The sequence below is a fragment of the Struthio camelus genome, chromosome 16 (genome assembly GCF_040807025.1).
Source record: "Struthio camelus isolate bStrCam1 chromosome 16, bStrCam1.hap1, whole genome shotgun sequence".
NCBI classification, from domain to species: domain Eukaryota; kingdom Metazoa; phylum Chordata; class Aves; order Struthioniformes; family Struthionidae; genus Struthio; species Struthio camelus.
Window position 1 is genome coordinate 14,895,703 of NC_090957.1, and position 20,409 is coordinate 14,916,111.

Below are 20,409 nucleotides of genomic sequence, written 5' to 3' on the forward strand. Positions count from 1 at the left end.
TCTGGATTAGTACCAACCTTTGGTATAGCGTTTTGCTTAATTGGTGTCCCTTGTTTGCCTTTTATCACATCTAAGGGAGTTGCTTGTTTGATATGATGTCAGTGTACCTGGAGTGACACTTCCGTGGTGGAAAGGACCCAAGTTATTTTCTTAATGAGTGATTTTGCCCTGCTTCTGCGTCAAAATCGGAGACATGTAACAAAGTGAAAGCTGTAATAGTGCCACAGTAGGCAAAAGGAGTCACACTGGAGTTGAGAAAATAACAGTACTCCAACTGTTCTTGAGAACAGTTTGTTCCTCTAGACTGGTCAAGGTGTTTCCTGAAGAGAAACTGTTGACATATCGTTTAATCAGCTTCTTACTAATGTTTCGGTATTTGATTGCAGGTTGATAAATGTAAACTCTCTGCATTGAGAGCATGCACACAGTCTAATCTGAGCCTATACAGATCAGGTGCTTATTTGGCAAAATACCTGAGGATGAATGCGCTCAACACTATGAGCATATGATAGATGAGCTGCTGTACTTGATAGTTCCTGTATTTCCAAATGCTGTAAGGCCAGACAAGCTTGCTTAGATACTGTAGAGATAAGTAAAATATTAAAACTTGGATAGGAATGGTTTAGTTTTATGGTGCTTAGATTAAGAAATGTTCAGGGTAATGTTTAATTTGCTGAGACACTTATGAATGGTTTGTGTATGGTGTTTGTTTGAGCTGTTTGTGTCACTTCCTCCTCCCCGACACAGACTGTATCTTCCGTGGGTAATGCAGTAAGTCTTGGACGTTCTCTTTGGAGAACTGCTTCACGGCAGTATGGGAACTCATGGCAGTTTTCTGTTCTTTCTAACCTGATTATAATATCAATAAAGAACTAGTGCTTTTTTAGTTCTCCATTTCATTAGGATGGTGAATGAAAGGTATAATGTCACTTTAGTTGGTGTTTTTGTGTGGTTAAAAGGGAATGGGTTTTATTTATTTAAATATGAGCTCCAAAATGATTAAGGCATATACATGATACTGTGAAACAAAAAAATTAGTACTTACCTCGTGTCATCGTTCCCACTACTACCTTATTTTTCCAGAACTAAGATGTAAAAAGCAAAGCAAATACTTTTAAACATTGTTTCTTGTGAATTCTAGGCTGTTCCTTCCTTCCCCATGCCCCTCTCCACCATCAGCGCTATTACCTCTTTAACACGTTTTGTGTTGATAGTGATGGGGAAGAAGAATTGTATTCATTGTTAGGGATCTTTGCTTTTGTAAACATAATTACTTTAGATAGAACAGTTGGGTCTAATGAAACAAAAAAGCTTACTTAGGCTATTGTCCTGTTCTTCATTATGGATAATTCCCTCTGCTTGTGTGGATCCTGGTGTAGAGTTGGGCCAGCTGTAGGACACTGGTTTGCATGTCCCCTCAGTTGGTAGCAATAGAACTTTAATTAAAAGCTGATTGCCTTGACATTGGTGTTTGTGGATAAATGTTTAATTGCTCAAGTTTTTGTTGAAATCAACTACTTTTAAAGCTGTTATTTAAATACCGTGTTTAGTTGTAGGATAGTAAAAGTAGGCTGACTCCCGGTGAGGGTCAGTCTTCCTGACTGGCAGGTACTTGTAACTGGGTTGTTAGGGTTCAAAATAAAATTAGAATAGAATGCAATATGATCCAGTAAGAGTGCAAAGCAATATATATATATTTATATATGTGTGTGTGTGTATGCAAATATATATATAGGATGGTCTGCTAGTTGAGCTTGTGTTTATGACTGAAGCCATTCTTACTCCAGGCCTTCAGTTGTCTCTTTATTGTGATTGTCTTAAGTATGTTAAAGCAGGGGGCGGGGGTATATAAATGTGTAACTTCTGTTATGTAACTTTGTACCATGGTTTGTTATTTATAACAAGTTACTGACATTGTAAACTCTTCAATCAGGGGAGAGCGTGATTTAAGTTGAATGTACAGTGCTATATTTAGAGGGATATTAAAACTTGTGCTTTAGACTTTGAACCAGCTTTTGCTTGGTGGAAGAGTGTAAGCAGATTTTCACGTGGTTGTATGTTGTGGTGGTGGTGTCTGCTTACCTACCTGTGCTTCACAGGGGCTGTGCTGGAGGCAGGATGTGGAGGTAGAAAGGCTGTGTTTCTGATCCAGTCCTGCAACTTTGTGTCCTCGTGTCTAGTCTGGTAAAATGCTGACCTGAGCTAGCGAGTGTTGCTTTCACCGTAATACATGTAGGAAAACTTATGTTTATTTGGGTTTAGGCTGTCTTTCCATCTCTTACAGGAGCAGTGCGTTTTCTGACACATACAGAATATTCTCAGAGCGTCTCTTTCCTAAAGCCTTTGACTAATCCTAAAGAATATAGAGCCTGATCTAAAGATGAGAAGTTAGTTGTGGAGGAGAAAGACATGTGCTGACAAATCAAGTCCATAGCGCTTAAGAATGAAATGGAAGATAGGATTTCATAAAACACTTTGCTGGAAGAAGGATAGTGTGAGACGTAAATAGTTATGTGTGAGCATGTCCCCTTTTTCGAACACAACTGTATAGGAACTGCTGTGGATCGAGGACAGAGTAGCCGCTGGCATGTATTAGTAAAAACACGAGGCACCTTAGCACTTCTCTGTGGTCTAGGCTCTGACTACAAGCCTAGCATAGCTTTAAATTACTTATCTTGAATATTGCTAGCAGTCTGGCATGGGCTGAGGACTTGTTTATAGGTCTAACTTCTCAAGGAAGCATTACGGTCAGTGCTATAGTAAGTTCTGTGCTGCTGCAGCTGGATGGCTATTGACATGTCTGCACTTCTCATTGAGTTTTTAATTGTATTCCTGTGGTGCCAGTGCTCCTCCAGCCCTCTGAGTGGCATTCCTCCACTGCAAAACCCTAGCCGCTCTCCTGCTCCCCAAAGATATTCTCATTGCTAGTCTTCCGAACACACCTATCTGTCCTTCCCCGTATCATGCTTAATTTCCTCCACTTCCCACTGAAGATCATTGCAAGAAGCCAGAAATTAGTACTTTGAAGTTATACCGGCTGGCATTCAGAGAGCGCAGAACACTTTGCAGGGATGAATAAGCATAATCTCCGTTTCACAGATGGGGAAAACCAAAGAGTGGGAGAATTGCATCACATGCTGAATTGACGTCGGAAATGGAACCAGCTGCACGTTCAGTGCGTTCTTCTAACCGCCCGGCGGTACCTCCTTCCCTCGTCAGTTATTCAGTCTTCAAAGAACTCTGCAAGGTTGTAAAAGTGCTATTTTTCTTTAAGAAACAGGGTATGATTCTGTTAGATCAATAACCCAATTTTTCTATCAGATTCTCCTTACTTTCTCAGTCAGTTTCTTCAGAACTGAGAGATGGCTCATCGTTCTAACTTCTGAAAACCCTGCTTTGCTTTCTAAATGTATTTTCACATTAGAGATTTTAAAGTCTTTAAAAAGAATTGTTGCCTTCCGAGAGACTGTTTATTCTTCATGAATGCTTCAAATTAATTGCTCTTGAGGCTTTCGCTTTACTCCAAAATATCAATTATGCTTCCTTCTGTAATAGAACTACCCTCTGGCTTCTATGCCAAATAAATCCTGAATAGGAATTCCCACATTATTTTTCAGTGTAGACTAAAATACTAATTTAATGCTATTTTTTTTTCTGCTGCTGCCTCCTGTTTTTATATTCAAAAGATTGTGGGATATGCTTAAAAGAATATTCCTAAACAGTGTCTGTTTTGAATTTTGGGGTTGTTTTTTGCCTTTGGACTTGGGTTAAGTGAGATTTTTAAAAGGACAAATTTAAAATGATCTCTCCTGGGAACAGCTTGTTATGTTGTAACCACTATTGCCGAAGGATTGCTCCTTTAGGCATTATATATATTATTAGAAGTTACACTTGCGTAATTTCAAGTTGCAATGTCATGAGCGGCACAGTTTAATCAATGCCACTTTCTGTATGAGTGAGTCTATATTGGTTTAGCTTACTCCCCAAATGAGACTAATACCATCTGAGGCTGAAACTAACGTGACGCCGCTTCTTGTTGATGTAAAGTGTCCTGCTCGAAAGGCAGTCACTGCTGGCATCAGTAAATGACTTGTACACTTCATTCACCCAGCTACGTCTGGGAATTGTCAGAATCACTCAGCGGAATAATTTCTCATGACCAGACTTACGTGGTGGGGTGTTTGAGGATGTAGTTGGCTCGGCTGCATGAGGGGTTCATCGTTTTCTTCCGTGATCCTGTTGATGCTTCTTCAGAGCTTTGCTGAGCCGCAGTCCTTTGGAAAGCGGCTGAGCAGCGGCGTTCCTGGGGCGGGAGGGCTGGGGGCAGCTGGTGAACACGCGGCTGCGTCGCCCTGTTACGGTGCAGCGATCGCAGCTGGCCCGGAGCCGTAGCCGACAGCGCTGCTAGTGTCACCGTGGTGAATCCCTCCTGTATAGGGTTGCCTCAGAATTTGGTTTATACTTTTCTTAAAGTGGAGCTTTTGTTCATCTGACAGAGCAGAGTGGGGTTTTTTTTGTTTTGTTTTTGTATTTTTTAATAGATACTTGGAATTTATAATTTACAGGACAAACAGGCCCTTGGTTTCCTGAACAGGTTTTAGAAAGAGTAAATTAATCGTTAAAGGAGGAGAAATGGTTTCTCTGTTTAGGTTAACAAAATAATTTTTCTTATCGAATCCTTGAACCGCTTCCTATATATGCCTAGTATTCTAGGCTAACAGCAGAGACGGATGAAATGTCAAGCTTGATAGATTGTTGGAGCTGTTTTTTGGTAGTTAAACAATAATGAAACTGTTAGATGTTTGCTGGGAAACACTGCTCTCTGTGTGTGGACTTTGTACTGGAGAAAGTTTCAATTGTTCCAAAGAAGGGATATTTCTAAAATGCAGCTTCTGTGGCTACTCACACAGCTGTCTAAATTACTGGCTATCTTGAGGCCATTGCACAAGCAATACAAAATAGTTTGGTAACAGTTTATTTTTTGGATTCCAAATAAAATGTAGATTTCAAAGTCCCTTTTGACTGTATAATCCAAAAACTAGAAATTGGAGCTGGTGTTTCTAAACTGACTGATTTACGTGTTTGGGGTTCAGAAGGCAGGTTTCTTCGAGTTGGAGGCTGAAGCTTGCATAAGTCAAACTGCACGTTTCTCAAATTGAACGGCTTATCAGTTATTGCAAGTCATCACTTATCTCCTTGTAAGGTTAGTCACCTTCTAGTCTGAGACGTCGCTGCGTATCTTTTTGTGCACGGGGCCCTGGTAAGATGAGTGAGATCTCCTCTTGTCAAAGAGCCTGTTTAGTACAGGGGCTTCCCTCCTGCAGGAGAGAAGGGAGAGGGAGTTGATGCAGGCATTTAACAAAAACAAAACTAAAGACCTCACCCTTCTCTTGACAAACTTCTTGTTCTTGCTTTCCTTTTCTGTTGTTACTTACATCACTTGCTTCTTGACACTTGCTTTATTTACTTGATGAGACATCACAGGCTGCAGTGGAAATAATTAAATTGATAAGGTGACTGTCATTCTGAGTGAAGTAAGAAGTTCTTGAAAAGAATTAAAATACACTTTTGGCTTGCTGCTGGAGTTTCAAAACTGAATTGGGACGCTCGCGAAACATGCACAGAGAATGTTGGAATTCAAAGCGCTAGTAAATGACTACTTGTATATAGCAAATTAATGCCTTTAAAACCAAAGTACTGGCAAAATTTCTTTTTAGCTGCCAACATCTGCTTTGAGAGACACCTTAAATGTGCAGGCAGCTTTATCTGATAGTCCTAGATGGTACTGATACCATCTCTGAACTCTTTACTGGGTGCAAACCTATTTAAAGATTTTTCAGAAGGTGTATATTTTAGAGATGGTTAAATAACGTGCTTTATACAGTCTTACCCTTTTAACGTCGGTTCAACTTTTGCTATGCTAAATGTCGTTATTTGTATCACGTTTTCAAACGTGTTCTTCAACTGCACATAATGAAACCTTTTTATACAGCAGAGTGTAGGCTGAACCCCAGCCTAGTTCATGAAAGGCTTCACTTTGTCAAAGTCAAGTAAGCTGATAGCACTTGGAACGAGCCCTGTCTATTTGTCAGTGTTTTCTAAGTGGTGTTCTGGTCAAAATAACTTGGTAAGATACTGTTATGGAAGTCTACAGTTGTTTTTTACTTATGGATGCGACTCCTAATAATAAAAGCTAAGGCTTTTACTGTCCTGCCTGGAATAACGGATGCAAGTTTGAATGTAAATTTGTAATGCCAATCCAAATTTTCTAGAAACTCCCCTAATACATCCTTTTCTTTGCATTTGGTTTTAAACTATTACTGCCTACTGTATACTTGACTGATCTGCTTTAGTCCCTAATTATGCAGGAAATAGCTTAAAAATTGTAAAATTCTCCCTTTATTTAAAGGGTCAGAAAGCTTGCTAAATATTTTTATGCTAACATTTTTCTTAAGAGATAAGATATTCCGTTAAGTAAAACCAAACCAATTTGAACAGTGTTTTATTCTGTATGTTACCATAATTTAGCTGTCATCCAGTAGAGTGGAAAAAAACCCAACATCTAACTGGATGCGTGTTGTCTTTTGCATTTATCTGATGTAAGGCCTCAAAATCATCTTGTCCTGTCCATTTTTGTTACTGTGTTTTGCTCTAACCGTAGAATTGCTAGAATGCCCTGCAAGGGCGTAAGGAGGTCAGAAGCATTCACCGTAAGCATTTATTTCCCAAAGTTTCTTATTTCCGTGCACTGTGATGTTTCTTTGAAAGTATTTAATTGCATTTATGAATGCCATACTGCTTTGCAGAGATAAAACATTGACTTGATTTCATTCCCTGATGAAGTATTATCTATATTTTTATATATGGGAAACTGAGGCACAGAGAATTGAAGTGACCCAGATGCACGCATCAAGTCAGTAACAGAGCTAGAAATGGAAACAATCCTAAAATCTTTACACAGAGTTGTTCCTTATCGTAGATCCCATTACTGTCTGAAAGACGTTATCCTGCAGAATTTGTTGAACTTCAGATCTTGCTTTTTAAAAGACAGAATAATTGGTGTGAAGTTTTTGTGTGCATAATCAAAAATGAGGTAGGTGCTATTGAACTTTTGAACTGAGAAAAGCAGAACTGAAAATGGAAGAAAGCTCATGTTAATGTTGAGAGGCTATTGGCCAAAAGATAACGTAACAGGGAGCTTAGCAGCAGAAGTCATGTCTGTTTTTTGTGGTGGAATGACAAATAACTTATTTGTTTGGGATCTGAGTACAGAAATGAAGATATTTTGAGGTTTAATTTAAAAGATAAGTGTTCTCTGTTGTTCAAGGGCTGTGTGAAAGTACAAGACAGCGCAATATCTGTCCCCAACTTCCCTGATAGTTGGTATATTTTTTTCTTAATGCCCTGACACCAGGCCTGACAAGCTAATCTGAGAATCTCGGTTGTCATTTTACAAAGCAAATTAGCCTAGAATGGGGAAAAAAAGTGTTCCTCACAGAGAAGCAAAATGAAAATTTAATGATGCCTGTATATGGCAAAGATGGGGGCGGGGGAAGGCAAATTAAAAAAACAAAAACCAAAAAACAAAACTCAGATTTATTGGTTTATAAAACCCAATGATTGCTGGAGCACTGACCCATGATATTTGAAAGCTTGGGCTTGTCAAAAGCTGTGAACTGAAATGCAAACCTAGTCTGCTTATTGGCTTGGGCCATATATGGGAAATTTCCTCTCCGTGGCATAGGTATGGAATCCATGAGATGGAGGTCTTTAGAGGCCCTTTGAAGCTTTCTTTGCCTAGTTTCCTCTCATTCTTTTTGAATATAGTTTAAACAGTTCGGATCCAACAATCACTCCACGTTTGGCAGGCCTGACTTTTTTGCTTTCATCAATATACAACATATATTCCAGTGATTTCAGGTGAGCTGTGACCAAGAACCACGCACTTGGTTGTGCCTCTCTTGGCACATTGCATAGATACGTGATACAAAATTTCTGTGTTCTGGCGTGCTATATGTGTAGAGGCCACACAAAAAGGAAAATGAATCTACTTTTTTTGTGGTGGCTTTAGTTGCAAGAGGCAGAAATGCTTCCTTGTGCGAGAGTGGTTTGCACTGATTATGTAGGTGATCTTCTCTGTGACAGAGTTACTGAAGAATTTTCTTGGGATGTTACTTTTCAACTTGGTAACCAAAAATACTGGACTGTATGGTTACTGGGTTTTTTGACTTTCCAGTTGGAATAAAGCCAAGGTATCAAGCTGCAGCATTTGTAGGCTACTTGTCCTTAATGTTCTGTGGAGACTGAGGCTGGAGGAAGAAGAGGGGTATGGCGATAGAAAAAGGGCAGTGGTAAAGTCACCAACTGAGAATCTTTCAGCTCTAGAAACAAATATATTTTACTGTAGACAGTTTGGGAAATGGACTTTTTTACAACATCCATCTTATGCATGCTAGCAAGTAGTTCCTGACAAGTTTTGGATGGTAAGGCTTGAACTTTCCCTCAGTTCTCAAGCCCTTGTCCCCACACTGCATATAAGCAAGTTTGAATTTCAAACGCTTCAGTGCTAAATGGATATTGCTTGGCCCTAAAATGCTATCTAATATTTATGCAAATGTTTTTAAGAGTATACCTTCAAAGTCTTTCTCAAACTTTCACCTGTAATAGCTTACCACAAATGAGGGTGGAGTGTTTTTCCTCTCCTACAGATGAGGTGACTAAGCCATAGATTAACTGACTTTTTAGTTCTAGTATTCTTTGCTGTCTCAGTAATAAAACTAGTATCCAGGCTTGCCTCTTTTCAATGCTGTGATTGGTATCCAGGACCCACCTTTCTCTAACTGCTGACAAACTTAGGAGTATTTCTGCAATCTGAGAGAACAGTTTTCAGGCTGTTTCAGATGTGATGTGAGAGCTGGTCTATGTATGTGCCTACTAAAGTAGATAATTTGCAGTTGCATTTTTTTCTATTTCAGCATCTAGTTTGGATTTGAATTCAGGTTATTTTGGAATAAACATAGCTAAGAAATGAGTTTGCACTGTTCGTACATGTTATAATGTGCCTAAATTATGTACCGCCGATCTTTTTTAGCCTAACCAAATAAAATGCTCTTTTTTTGGGCTGCGGATGAATGAGTTTGAGTTTGCCTACCAGTCTACACACATTTTTCTGTCATATGCAGTTTTACTGCAGTATCATGGATTTGAACATACATTTTTCTGCATATATGAATTCCTTGGGTTTTAGGTTATTTTTCTACTTACAGTTCATGAGATAAGAAAGGAGTATCCTTCTTGTGTGAGATATATTTGAAGATTTTTGAGGCTCTATTTTTTGATTGCCAAAAACAAATTTAGAAGTTTAGTGTTCAAAAAATAATTCTCAAACTTGGCATGAGAAGTAATTTAGGATGTTTCCACTGGCATTATAAGAAATTCCATGCTTTATACCTTATAAGCAAACACTCCTGATTCTGGGCGTCCAAGAGACAGTGACAGCACGGAGTCTTTAGAACATTGGTTTCAGTTGTAGTTCCGGTATCAGAGGAATTTAACGCAAGTCTGAATGTTGATATAGTGCAACCTCTGATACAAGCTCAGCTATTAGATGAATAACACTGTAAGACTTACTATTGTGCTTATAACTGTCCCTATTTTGGGAAGAGCTGCTTCAGAGAGAGTACCTCATCTCTCTGAATCCTTGTACACATGCTTGGTGTACCAGGTGAAATAAGGAGTTTCTATGCACATCACTGCAGGTTGTAGTGAAAGGTATCTTTCTTATTGTGTTCCTACTCTGCATACATAAATTCAGAATAAGATTTTTATAAGCTAGAGGACATATGGCTTGGGTAATGCTTCTGTTTCTCGCTTCAACTGCCAGTATACATTTATGTTTCATTCCAAGGATTAACTGTTGATGAATATGTGATTTATTCAGTTGAGAGAAACCTCCTGTCGTAACGGAACAAGATGTGCAGCTGTCATCATAGGCCTCTTGGGCCAAGGATTTCAACAGGAATAGCTTGATCTCTCTTTTTCTGAAATGGGAACTACGGTGATATGATGAAAATTCAACCTGAAATGCTTACCTCAAGTGAAGCTGTCCTGTTCCTCTGCCTTTCTTCTCCAGCTCCCTGCCTTCCCCCTATTTAGGATAGGAGTACCAGTAAAGCCGTCCAACAGTGATGAACATTTTACTTTTTGAAAGTTGGGGTGATGCAAAGCTGTTCCTGTGATGTAGCAGGTAAAACTGTGGAACTCCTATTGCTTGGTTATATGTACATGCAGAAGTTCTCAGCAGTCCTCTGCAGAAACTTAGTTTGAATAAGTTTCTATTGTGGGCAACATAGAATTTGCAGAAGGAGGCAAGGTATTTGTGGTGTGAGGAGGAGGACTCCCTGAGAAGACCAAGCTATGCCTTTGGAGACCGTTTCTGGCTGTCAGGTGGGCACAGCTTCAACTAGCCTCACCCAGTTATTGCCACAGAAGAGTGGGTTAGATGGGATTTGAGGTGAAGTCTGCAAAGTATGGAATGAGGACCTCTCTTGAATGGACCTGGTTTAGGGAAGCTATGCAGTTATTTAAATTTTCAGGTTGTCTTTTAGTGATTTATTGCTATATACTGCACTTATAATTTTAGCAGCTACCCACTGCTTGAAAAAATCAGCTGGCTGGCACTAAGTCCAAGTATGACTGCAATGATATGAATGAACAATGAAAATATTTCAGAGCACAAGCCAGCATCAGCTTTTTTCCCCATAATGAAATGCAGTGGTTGAAATGGCATGTAGTAATCTTGAATTCCTGGACTGTTGTTTGCTAAAATTTTGACAGAGGGCTTCCACTTTTACTGTTGGTTTTGTGTGGGGGCAAAGGAGAGACAGACATGCGTATACCCACCAAGGATGCGAGGAGGGTGGGAATGGTAACAAAAATTAAGTACTTTGGCATGCTACTTCTCCAGAGTTTTATTCTTTCTAACTTGGTTTATGCTACGTATTTCAGCTGACTCAATTTCCTCTTGGTGAGGAAGATAACATGCTAGGGAGAGAGTGCTCCAGATTTTTTGTTTTCCAGCGTAGCAGGAGAGTGCAAGGGAGATGGACTATCTGAGGTTACAACAAGTTGTTTGGGAGAGGTAAGGGACTAAGAAATTAAGATAGACTGGGTAAGATAAATGATTGTCCAAAACTAGTCACATGATTTCATTAATCACTAGGGTTTTCATGTTGCGTGTTAACTTACTGAAAGAACGCCATTGCACTGCAAAGGAAAAAGCAGATTTTGGTAGAATTTCCATTTTGGCAGATGTCTAGAGACCTAATTACAATTAATAGCAAGAGGGAACTTTTAATCTAAATATTTCTCAATAGATAAAGTGCAATTTTGGGTCAAAATAAACAGTTTATGCTGAAATAGTATACACCTCAGGTGCCCGGTTCCTTTTAAAACAAAACAGGATTTCCACGCTCCTTATGTTGAAATAAGTAAAAGCAAATGATGTTTCCCAGTGCTAAATAAGTGGAAGGAAAGTGGGTGAGCACTGAGTTTGCAATTCGGGTGCAAGGGAGTCAAATGAGAGAATTTGCTTCTGACCTTGGAATTAACTGCTTGTGCAATGTTGCGTAAGTCACACAGCTTTATAAAAACACTTTCTCAATTTTGAAATGAAAATTGCAGACCTCCAGTTTCAAAGAGGTGCTTGAAGCTTGAATCCCTTATGCTTGTCCAGCACTGGAGGGACTCACTGAGCATAGGTGCTTTCACTGAGGATCTACTGTTACATCTTCTAACTAACCGTTAGCAACAGCTCCAGAAAGTAATCAGCCTGCAGATTGCTTGTAACCTAGCATGCTGATAAACACTGAGAAAGCTGTAGAATGATCTTAGAGTACCCCTTGCATTTTTTTCCTGTTATTTTATTGATACTAAATTCTTAATTTTTTCTCTTTTAAGCAGTCTTTCTTAGGGCTTACCAAGCAGTTGGTTTACTCCATTGTAAAATAGTTACAGCAGTATAGAAGGAACTTTGCTTGATGGTTTCCTCGTTCAACGAGGGAATTACTGCGGTGTTTTTACTTCTCTTGGAATCGACAATAATTTAACGTGATAGCATGTTGCATTTCAGTTAAGTTGTGTGTGGTTGTCTCTGTTCCGAACTGTTCTGGCCTCGCTCCAGCTTTTTCCTGCGTTACTTTGCACCCTGCCCCAACTGGCCATGCTGTTTACTTTCTGCTCCGTGGTAAATGGATGTCACTTCCTTGATTAAAATGCTGGTGTGCAGCCAAGTTCTCTTCCTTTGGGCTCGCATGCTGTGAGGAGCAGTGCACCTAGTGAGCACGCACGCTCTTCAGTCCAGTCGTGTGCCACGCTCCCTTATCCAGCTTCTGGCTGGATGCGTCGTGATGTGCTGTGTCTTCTGCCGTCCGAGATGCCTGGCGCCTGCTCGTAGAGGCTTTTGAAGGAGTCGCTGAAGTGGTGAAGCACAGAGGCAGCTGCATAATGCTGCATTAAATGGGACCTGAAGATGGGTTCCCAGGAAGCCCAAGTTGAACTACCAGCCATGTGCCTTCCACATCTGACGGTGAAGGTCTAGACAGCGTATGGGCATGGGGTGCCAACGTCAGCCTGGCCTTTCCAGCAGAAGCAGCCTGTGGATGTGAGGATACAGATGTGCTGCTCGGCCACCAGCTGCTAGCCTGGCAACCTTTAGCTCTTTGCACAGAAGCCTGACCAAGACGCCACAGAAAGTACCCTGGGCACCCAGTTCTGACCAAACTTGGCAGAGATTGACCTGAATGCCCCGTCTTCCACCTTTGTAACTGGCCAGCCTCTCTCCTGAAAACTTGTAGGCTGACATCAAAGTTGCTGCTCCGACTGGTGAGCAATCGTATATTTCTGTTCATGAAAATTATTGCTATTGCATGCTTAGATGATTAGAGATGTGAAACGTCTAGGTATTTTGAAGGCATAGAACAAAATAGAAAAAAAAAAAAAGTGTCTCCTTCCTCCTAAAACAAAACTGTCTCCTCTCTTTCCCTTGAACCCTCATGTCTCTAGCTGTGAAATAGACCTGATAGGTATTTTTGTAAAATAGATGTGATGTCACCTTGGGCACATGTGAACTAGTAACCTTTGCTGATAAATATACTTTTTTTTTCCCTAGGTAAAAATCTGTGTTCAAACTAGCAACTGTATATAGTGAATGAGATCTGCACGTCTCATGACAGCTAGCCAGGGCTGGTCCCCGCTCTTCGTTTTCTTCTGCTTTATATTAGTTAAGACACCACCGCTGCAAACATGCTCAGACTGACAACCTGCTTCCTTCTCTTGTGCTTTTTGTTTTTTGGCTTGTTTGCTGACTTTTCCACCTATCTCAACGTTAGGTTCTTCCTACTCCGTTTAGCATAATTCAGGTCTGTGTGCCTGTAACACAGGCTCATAAAATAATACTTAATGCATAAATATCATTTGTGTTGTAGATCATTCTATAGCTTTGTTGCCAAGTAAATTCTGAATTTTGACCAAGCAATGAATTCAGTTCATAAGCGCTGGGTTATTAGTGGAACTAATTTTAGCAAGACACTTCTTATCAGTGTAGATGTGCTTTAAAAAAAAAAGTAAATTATAACAATGGACAGCAACATAATGGTTTTAATGAGGCACTAGGATGGTTAACTGTTTAAGTACTTTAGTCATTGCAAAACAGCATTAATGAAAATGAGATCTGATTATTTTTGCAGGGGATGCAGCATGGAATAATACATGCAAAAAGTGCTGCAGCTGGATGTGAATATTTTAAAACCACACTGTGCTCTCCTGGCTTTTTGAATAGATTTCAGTGATCTAGCTACTAGAAATGGCAGAAACTACTGCTTTTGTGAATAACGTTAGTCCCTCTCTTGTTGGGTTCTTGTGAGAATGGTGTCTTACAAATGAATATGACTTTGCTGTTGTGGAGGCCAAACAATGGGGAACAGGTTGGAGACGGCTATTGTTATATATGCTATTGTTGTATAGTGCCTATACTTGAAGCATGCAGACCTTGCTACGTTCTGCAGCTCAGCAGTTACCTGGTATGCGGCAAAGAACGAAGGGAAGTTGGGGAGAGAAGGACAGGCAGTGTTCAGTAATCTTATGGAAACCTCTGAGAAACAGGAGAAGGCAATTCAGGAGTATAGGGGGGCTCTGAAAGGTGGGGAGAACGTCATCATGAAGGTTGGCCTCTCAGTGACTAGTGAAACAACGAGCAGCTTGGTGGCTCTGGGAGCTAACAGAAGCCCAGTGTGGTGAGCAGAGTACTCCTCTAAATTAGGAGGTATGAGGGCAGCTGATGGAGATAATGAACAAACATTATTGTTGGAAAGTGTGCCCTAGCAGAGCTGCTACATATCTTGCATCTCCCTCCCTTTTTGGCACCCTTCTTCATTCGCAGTAGCCTCAAGGGTCAGCAGCCCTGGCTTTTCAGTGTCTGAGGAACTCTCGGTAGGCGTAGGAGAACTTGTTGCTTTGGCTTTTCTTCATGTGGGAGAAAAAGCAGCTGTCCGTGGAAGCTCGGTCACTTTTGATGCCTTTAATTCAAGTTTCTCCTTGGAGCTTTTGCATTGCAGCCCCCCAAATTCCTCAGCAGTCATCAAAAGGAGAGGCCAGGCGCAGTCACTGACAGCTTTATTATATTGAGCTAAAAGCTCAAAGATTCTGAGAAATGTCTTTCCCTTGCTTTGGTTCCTTATTGTTTGTACCCTTAGGAAAATAAAAGATATATATTTTTTATTTTCAAATGTAACTCAAAGTTTTCGTAGACAGCCAAAGATTATCCTTTGACAGAAATAAACAAAGCATGTGTAATAAATCCTGCATATATAGACAGTGGTCTCTGGTCATGGCATTAAAATGTTTCATCTCTAGCGAGAGCCCAAGTTCAAGCACATTTTTAAATGAAAATAGAAAGCATAAAAATCTGGGCTTGCATTATGAATATTATCTCCAACAGTGTATGAGGGAGAAAACTTAGACATCACTGATATTTCTTCCAGAATGAAATCATGCTTGCAAGTTTATACAAAACTAATGGTAACGTATAGAGCATGTTAATGAACAGCTGCTGAAGTGAAATTTGCTCTTCTGTTTAAAAATCGGTGAAAAGAGTTACAGCATTCACAGCTCCGTATTGCAAAAAATGCAATCCTGCCGAACACGTGCGCTAGTACTGCTGTACCCACAGACCATAACAAGTGACTCGGTGCCTCATCCAATATTTACTGGATATCTTCTGGCCTTTCTTTAAAGAAACTTAAAGAGAGTAAGACTAGCTCACTCTTCCTCACTCCCACCAATAACAAGCCCAATGTGAAGGTTGCCATGTGGGTAGATGTGTTTGCAGGTCCAGAATATGCTGTCTTTGATCTTCTTGCATCTCTACCCTTGGTAATGTTCCCCTTCCCTTTGCTCTTGCAGATGCTCCAAATGCAGCATGCGGTCATGATTTAGGGCAGGTAGTGTTTGGCTGCCAGAAGTTGTCTGAGTGTCTGCCATATAGCTTTCAATTTCCCAAAAATCATGCTCTACTGTCATCCTGCAGATACTTGGCTAGTTCTCAGTGGCTAGCATGAGCACTAAGTCCAAGAATAATGAAGAATGCTGATATCAGTAATGCCTGTAAGGTTAGTCACGCCAGCAAATCAACATCTGTTATTTAAGATTATGTTTGAGAATTCCTGAAAACTATGACATCATTAACTTTTCCAGACCAACATGTTAATATTGGTCAGGTAACTGACAGGATTCACCAAGTCCTGGGAGCACAACAAAGAAGTAGCTCTTTCCATTGGTAAATGCTGAGGCAGGGTGTTAATTTGCCACTTTGGTATAATTGGGGAACTCCCTGCATGCAAAACAGCTGTTTCTCTCTGGAGGATTGGCAGGCTTTACATAGGACAGTACTTCCTGGTTGTGATACTCATATTCTGCTACATCAGTAGTGATAACTTATCTTTCCAAAATACTGCTTAGCAGAAATTACCACTTTCCGGATGGTGCTAACCACATCCCTCTGAATGGATAATGAAACAAATCGGAGAATAGCTGGGCTGTGGCAAACATTATAGAGAAATCTAGGAAATTGCTGTTTGGAATTTCACCCTGAAATTCTGCTGCCAGTCCTTTCTCACCAGCAGTGCTTATTTCCTCAGGTCTTTAAAAGATGCAGTACAGAGCAAAGGAAAAATCTGCCTCATAGCAGCTGCTGAATTTTGTCCAAATTTCTTGCTCTCTTCTTAGAGCAGCAGTAGGCGGATAAAGAGAAGTTTTAACAGCATCTTTAGCCTCAGTCAAGTCTGCTTGGTAATATGGCAGCCAGTTAGCAAAGCTTCAGCCAAGCCGTGGCAGTATTTTAAGTTCCTGTGCATCAGCCTTGGCATCGTTCCAACGGTCAGCAGAATAGTTGTTTTCCATCCGTTATGGTCCACGGGGAATTTGCAAACGGCAACTGATATCTACAAAATAAGTTGGGGTGGCATTGACTCCCTGATGCGGGGCATGATGGGCACTTTATGTGCATAAGCAGAAACATTTGTGAGCGCCTCCTCTTGCGTTCAGGGCTGTTTGAATGTGACCGAGCTGCAGCTGGAGAGCTGCTGGCCACGCTGCAGGGTGGTGGCCTCGGGCTCTGTACCGCAGGCATCTCATGGCGGGCCTTGAGGAGAACCCCAGCTTGCGTAAGGGCCGGCAGTGACACAACAGGGGCGTGGGATGGCTGCTCGCGGTGCGGGATGCTGCTCGGGAGGAACCCGCCAGCCTCCCCACACCCTGACTGATGGCGAAGTAAAGGCAGCCCGTTTCTGTATGGCTGCCAAACTTCAGCACAAGGCAATTTTTTCAGTGAAGCATCTTTGTCAATGTAAATCCTGCATATGGACAAGCTCTGACTTAAACTGGTATAACTTTGAATGCAGAGGCCCTTAAACTAATTAAAACCTGGCATATATTAATACAGGCTGAAGTAACATACCCATGTCATGCGTGGTGGCCATGTTTCTGTGTACTCCTTTCTCTTAAAGATGGAAGGGTTTTTTTGGAAAAACTTTGCAGCTCAGAGGACAGCCCTAGTTATTGTTTGTTTATGGAAGTTTCCCCTCTATACTTAAATGAGCAGGATTTATGTTATTCTGAGACAGCATCTGAGCCTTTTGTCAACCTTATATTTTCCTAGCAGTGACACAAGAACAGAATTTAAGATGAATGCTGAGTTCTGTCTTTCTTTGTCCTGCTTTGTGCACTCCCTCGTGCTTTTCTTCCCAGTGTTTGACATGCTGCAATGTTTCAGAGAGAATTAGCGGGCTGTCTCTTTAGAAAAACAAGGTTTGGGGGCAGGCAGTAGCGTTTGTATATTCTGTTATCGTGGGTGGCCTTCAGTTTGCAGGAGCCCTTGGAACAGGAAGGGCTTGGTGTGCACGCAGCTCTCCCCTCCTGCGGAGGCTGTGAATGCTGTTTCACTCTGCAGAGAGGTCTTGTGTTGTTTGAGCTTGCAATTCCTAGGAACAAGTTAAACCTCCAAACAGCATAGTTTAAAATGAAATGCAATTATCTTTTGCAATAGATGTGTTAACTTCTGAGGCGGATTAATCGCTTGAGAATTAATGTGCAGAAAGAAAAAGTGTAATTGTTTGTTTTTCTGTATGAGAGCTACAATATGTGCTTTGATTGCAGGACAGAGCTAATACATCGTGAATGATGTGTTATTTCTGTGACATGAACACTGCTCCCTGTGTATTTATCAAATGGTAATTACCTCTGCCTTCACAGGGTGAGTACTGCGGCATGTGAAATTAAGTGTTAGTCTAAGACACTGCAGCTATTTCGTTAATACTCTAAGGCTTCAGGTCCCTGAGTGTCAGGAAGAGCTTGTACTGGTTTTATTGATTCTTATTTATGGTTATAAATAACAACTATGTTTAAGCTCATGATCTTATGACACCAGCTTTTGTACTCAGAGATGTAACACAAATCAAAGTTCTTAGTGGCCTAAAGGACTTTGTTGCTTTGTTACGTGGTGACTATCCTAAGCGTTTTCCATGCAGCGTGTGTATGTTCCTGCCAAGGTGGTTTGCTATGTAAAACCACTGGGGAGAAGCCCAGTAGCTTGCTCGCTGTGTCTGAGAGCAGCTCCAAAAGATGTGGGAGGACAGTGGTCAAGGCACCTACAAAATTTTGTCAGCGCTTGGTGCGTGGGCAGTAGGGGTGGAGGATGTTCTGGGATAACTTCAGCGCTGGGATTTGCAGTATCTGATGGTATCAGCACTTGACAATTTTGATATCATAGACTATCCATAATAATAGTCTTGTGCCTTGTTCTGCACTGTCTCTGCCTTTGGTCACCACATCCTTCGGTCTCCCGACTGGGGCTCCTTTTTCCCCCTTCGAGCCAATGTGCCGGAGCGTAGCAGCTGCCCGCAAGTAGTGGGGGGGACAGGCTGTTGGTTCCCTGTTACTCGAGCTCTTGTTGCTGCTCTAAGCGTCGTTTACACTGTTGCGCAGTGAACATCAGTTACACTACAGATTGTTTATCTGTCATGAATCTGTAGATACTCACTTAAACATTAAAATCTGCTGAGCCTGCAGGGTAGAGCTCATCGGTAAGCTCACCATTGTGGCTGTTGAAAAGCATGTGTCCACTGCAGTGACAGCAGGAGCTTTGACAAGCCAAATTCAGCTAGACTTTGAAAGGATTAAAGATGCCACAGATACTGGAACAGTACCAAGCTGCCAAAGCTTCCCAGTTTAAGTACATCAACCCAAAAGAGTTAACTGAACACAGCGTTTAAAAACACCCAGTATGTTGGTACGTTATGCTAAATAACCTTTAGGACTCAAACCAGTCCCTTCTCTTGGGAACCTAGATTTTACAATGGCAATACTTACTGAGGGGAAAGAAATGAAGTGCCTGTATAGCTGAGCGAGACGCTCTAATTCCAGGAGTTTAGAAAGTTAAGCAGCTGCTGAACGCTGTCAGTGATGGAGCTGACTTCTTAAGACATAAAAGAAATGTAGACCAGGAACTGCAATGTGAATGCAGAAATGCAGAGAAGGCAGTCTGTATTCTGTTTACCAGCAAGCGAGGACACATGGTGTATGCTCTAGAAACTCAGTGCCCAGATGAATTCAGATTTCTTTGTAAACTCCCGAGCGCAATTTTGTAGCACTGTGTCGTTCTGGAATATTTTTGCATGGGTGGTCTTAGGAGACTGCAAAACTGTGCCTTTCATACTAGGTCGTTAGGATTTTAAGTAAGCCTATATATCCTATTATTTGGTTTGCAAGAAAATAGACAAGTTTGGTTTTTTTCCTCATATACAGTTGTTTACCCAAAGAAGTTAGCAGAAGTTAATATTTGATTTTTTCTTAAGTTAGTAACACTTACTTGCTGTGTGGTAGTTTAGCCTTCTACTGCTGCAAATTAAGTTGAGAACTGGCATGTTAAATCAGGAGTGGCACCGCTCTCCGTGTCTTTTTTGTGTTTGTAGACTCGTAGCTTTAACTTTATAGAGCAATTTGGAATAAAATTGAAGAATACCCATCTGTGATCTTGCTGTTATTTTATCTAAGCATGATATATGAGACATAATTTGAGCTTGTTATCTTTCCTGATCCACAAAAAACCTGTGTGTTATGATTTACATGGAACAGAGACAAGGTATTACAGCAAACTTGGTCATAGTCTCATGCAGCTGACTGGAATATAAATTTAAATTTTTAAAATTTGCTGTGATCTCTTAACTCTAAGAATTCCAGTAACAGCCTTCTTGCAAGTTTGTCCTTTCTCACCAAAGGCGTGCTGTGGTGTCCTGGGTGCATGTTTTCTGTGTATGCTTGTAGGTTAGGGGAAAGATCAAAACTTACAACTGACTGTCGAAAGTGAATTGATGGTGGGAAATCTAAATATTAATTTTACGCCTTGTTCTCACTGTAGCTGGCAGGTTGTTTCCCCTGTCATTTGTAACATATCTTTTCCTCTTTCTTTCTCTCAGTTACTATGTGGGCAAGCTGTTGTAACTGGTTTTGTCTGGATGGCTCACCGGAGGAGATGCAGCCCCAGCCGCAGCAGGGAGCCCGAGCCCAAGCCTACTCCAACCCCGGTTACAGCTCCTACCCGTCTCCCACGGCGTCTGAGCAGAGCTGCAAGGCGTGTGGGGTGCACTTTGACAATCCTGCCAGGAAGGTGGGTTGTAACTCTCCGTCCTGCAGCCGCTGGCCTAGGGGAGCATTCGGTTCGGCTGCTGTGGCCTGTCTGGCTCCTATTTAATTACAGAAAGCCAATTTGAAGAGAAACACATGCCCATTAGAAGCCTCAGATTTGAGGATGTATCATATGGAAAAAGACAGCTTGTCTTTGCTTCTAGATATTTAGTT

General features: G+C 41.1%; 1 protein-coding gene across 4 annotated transcripts in view; it reads left to right on the plus strand.

Moving 5' to 3' along the window:
* Nucleotides 1-20,409, plus strand: part of RFFL (ring finger and FYVE like domain containing E3 ubiquitin protein ligase) — a 34,195-nt gene that overhangs the window by 1,413 nt on the left and 12,373 nt on the right. Inside the window, exons 2-3 of one of the 4 annotated variants that reach the window (XM_068910006.1) lie at nucleotides 3,100-3,247; nucleotides 20,028-20,218. In XM_068910006.1, the coding sequence (XP_068766107.1) occupies nucleotides 20,033-20,218 (186 nt within the window). In that variant the 5' untranslated portion in view covers nucleotides 3,100-3,247; nucleotides 20,028-20,032. Of the gene's footprint in view, nucleotides 1-3,099; nucleotides 3,248-12,746; nucleotides 12,883-17,730; nucleotides 17,807-20,027; nucleotides 20,219-20,409 lie in introns of those variants that run through there. The other 3 variants (XM_009685860.2, XM_009685862.2, XM_068910005.1) reach the window with 3 other exon arrangements.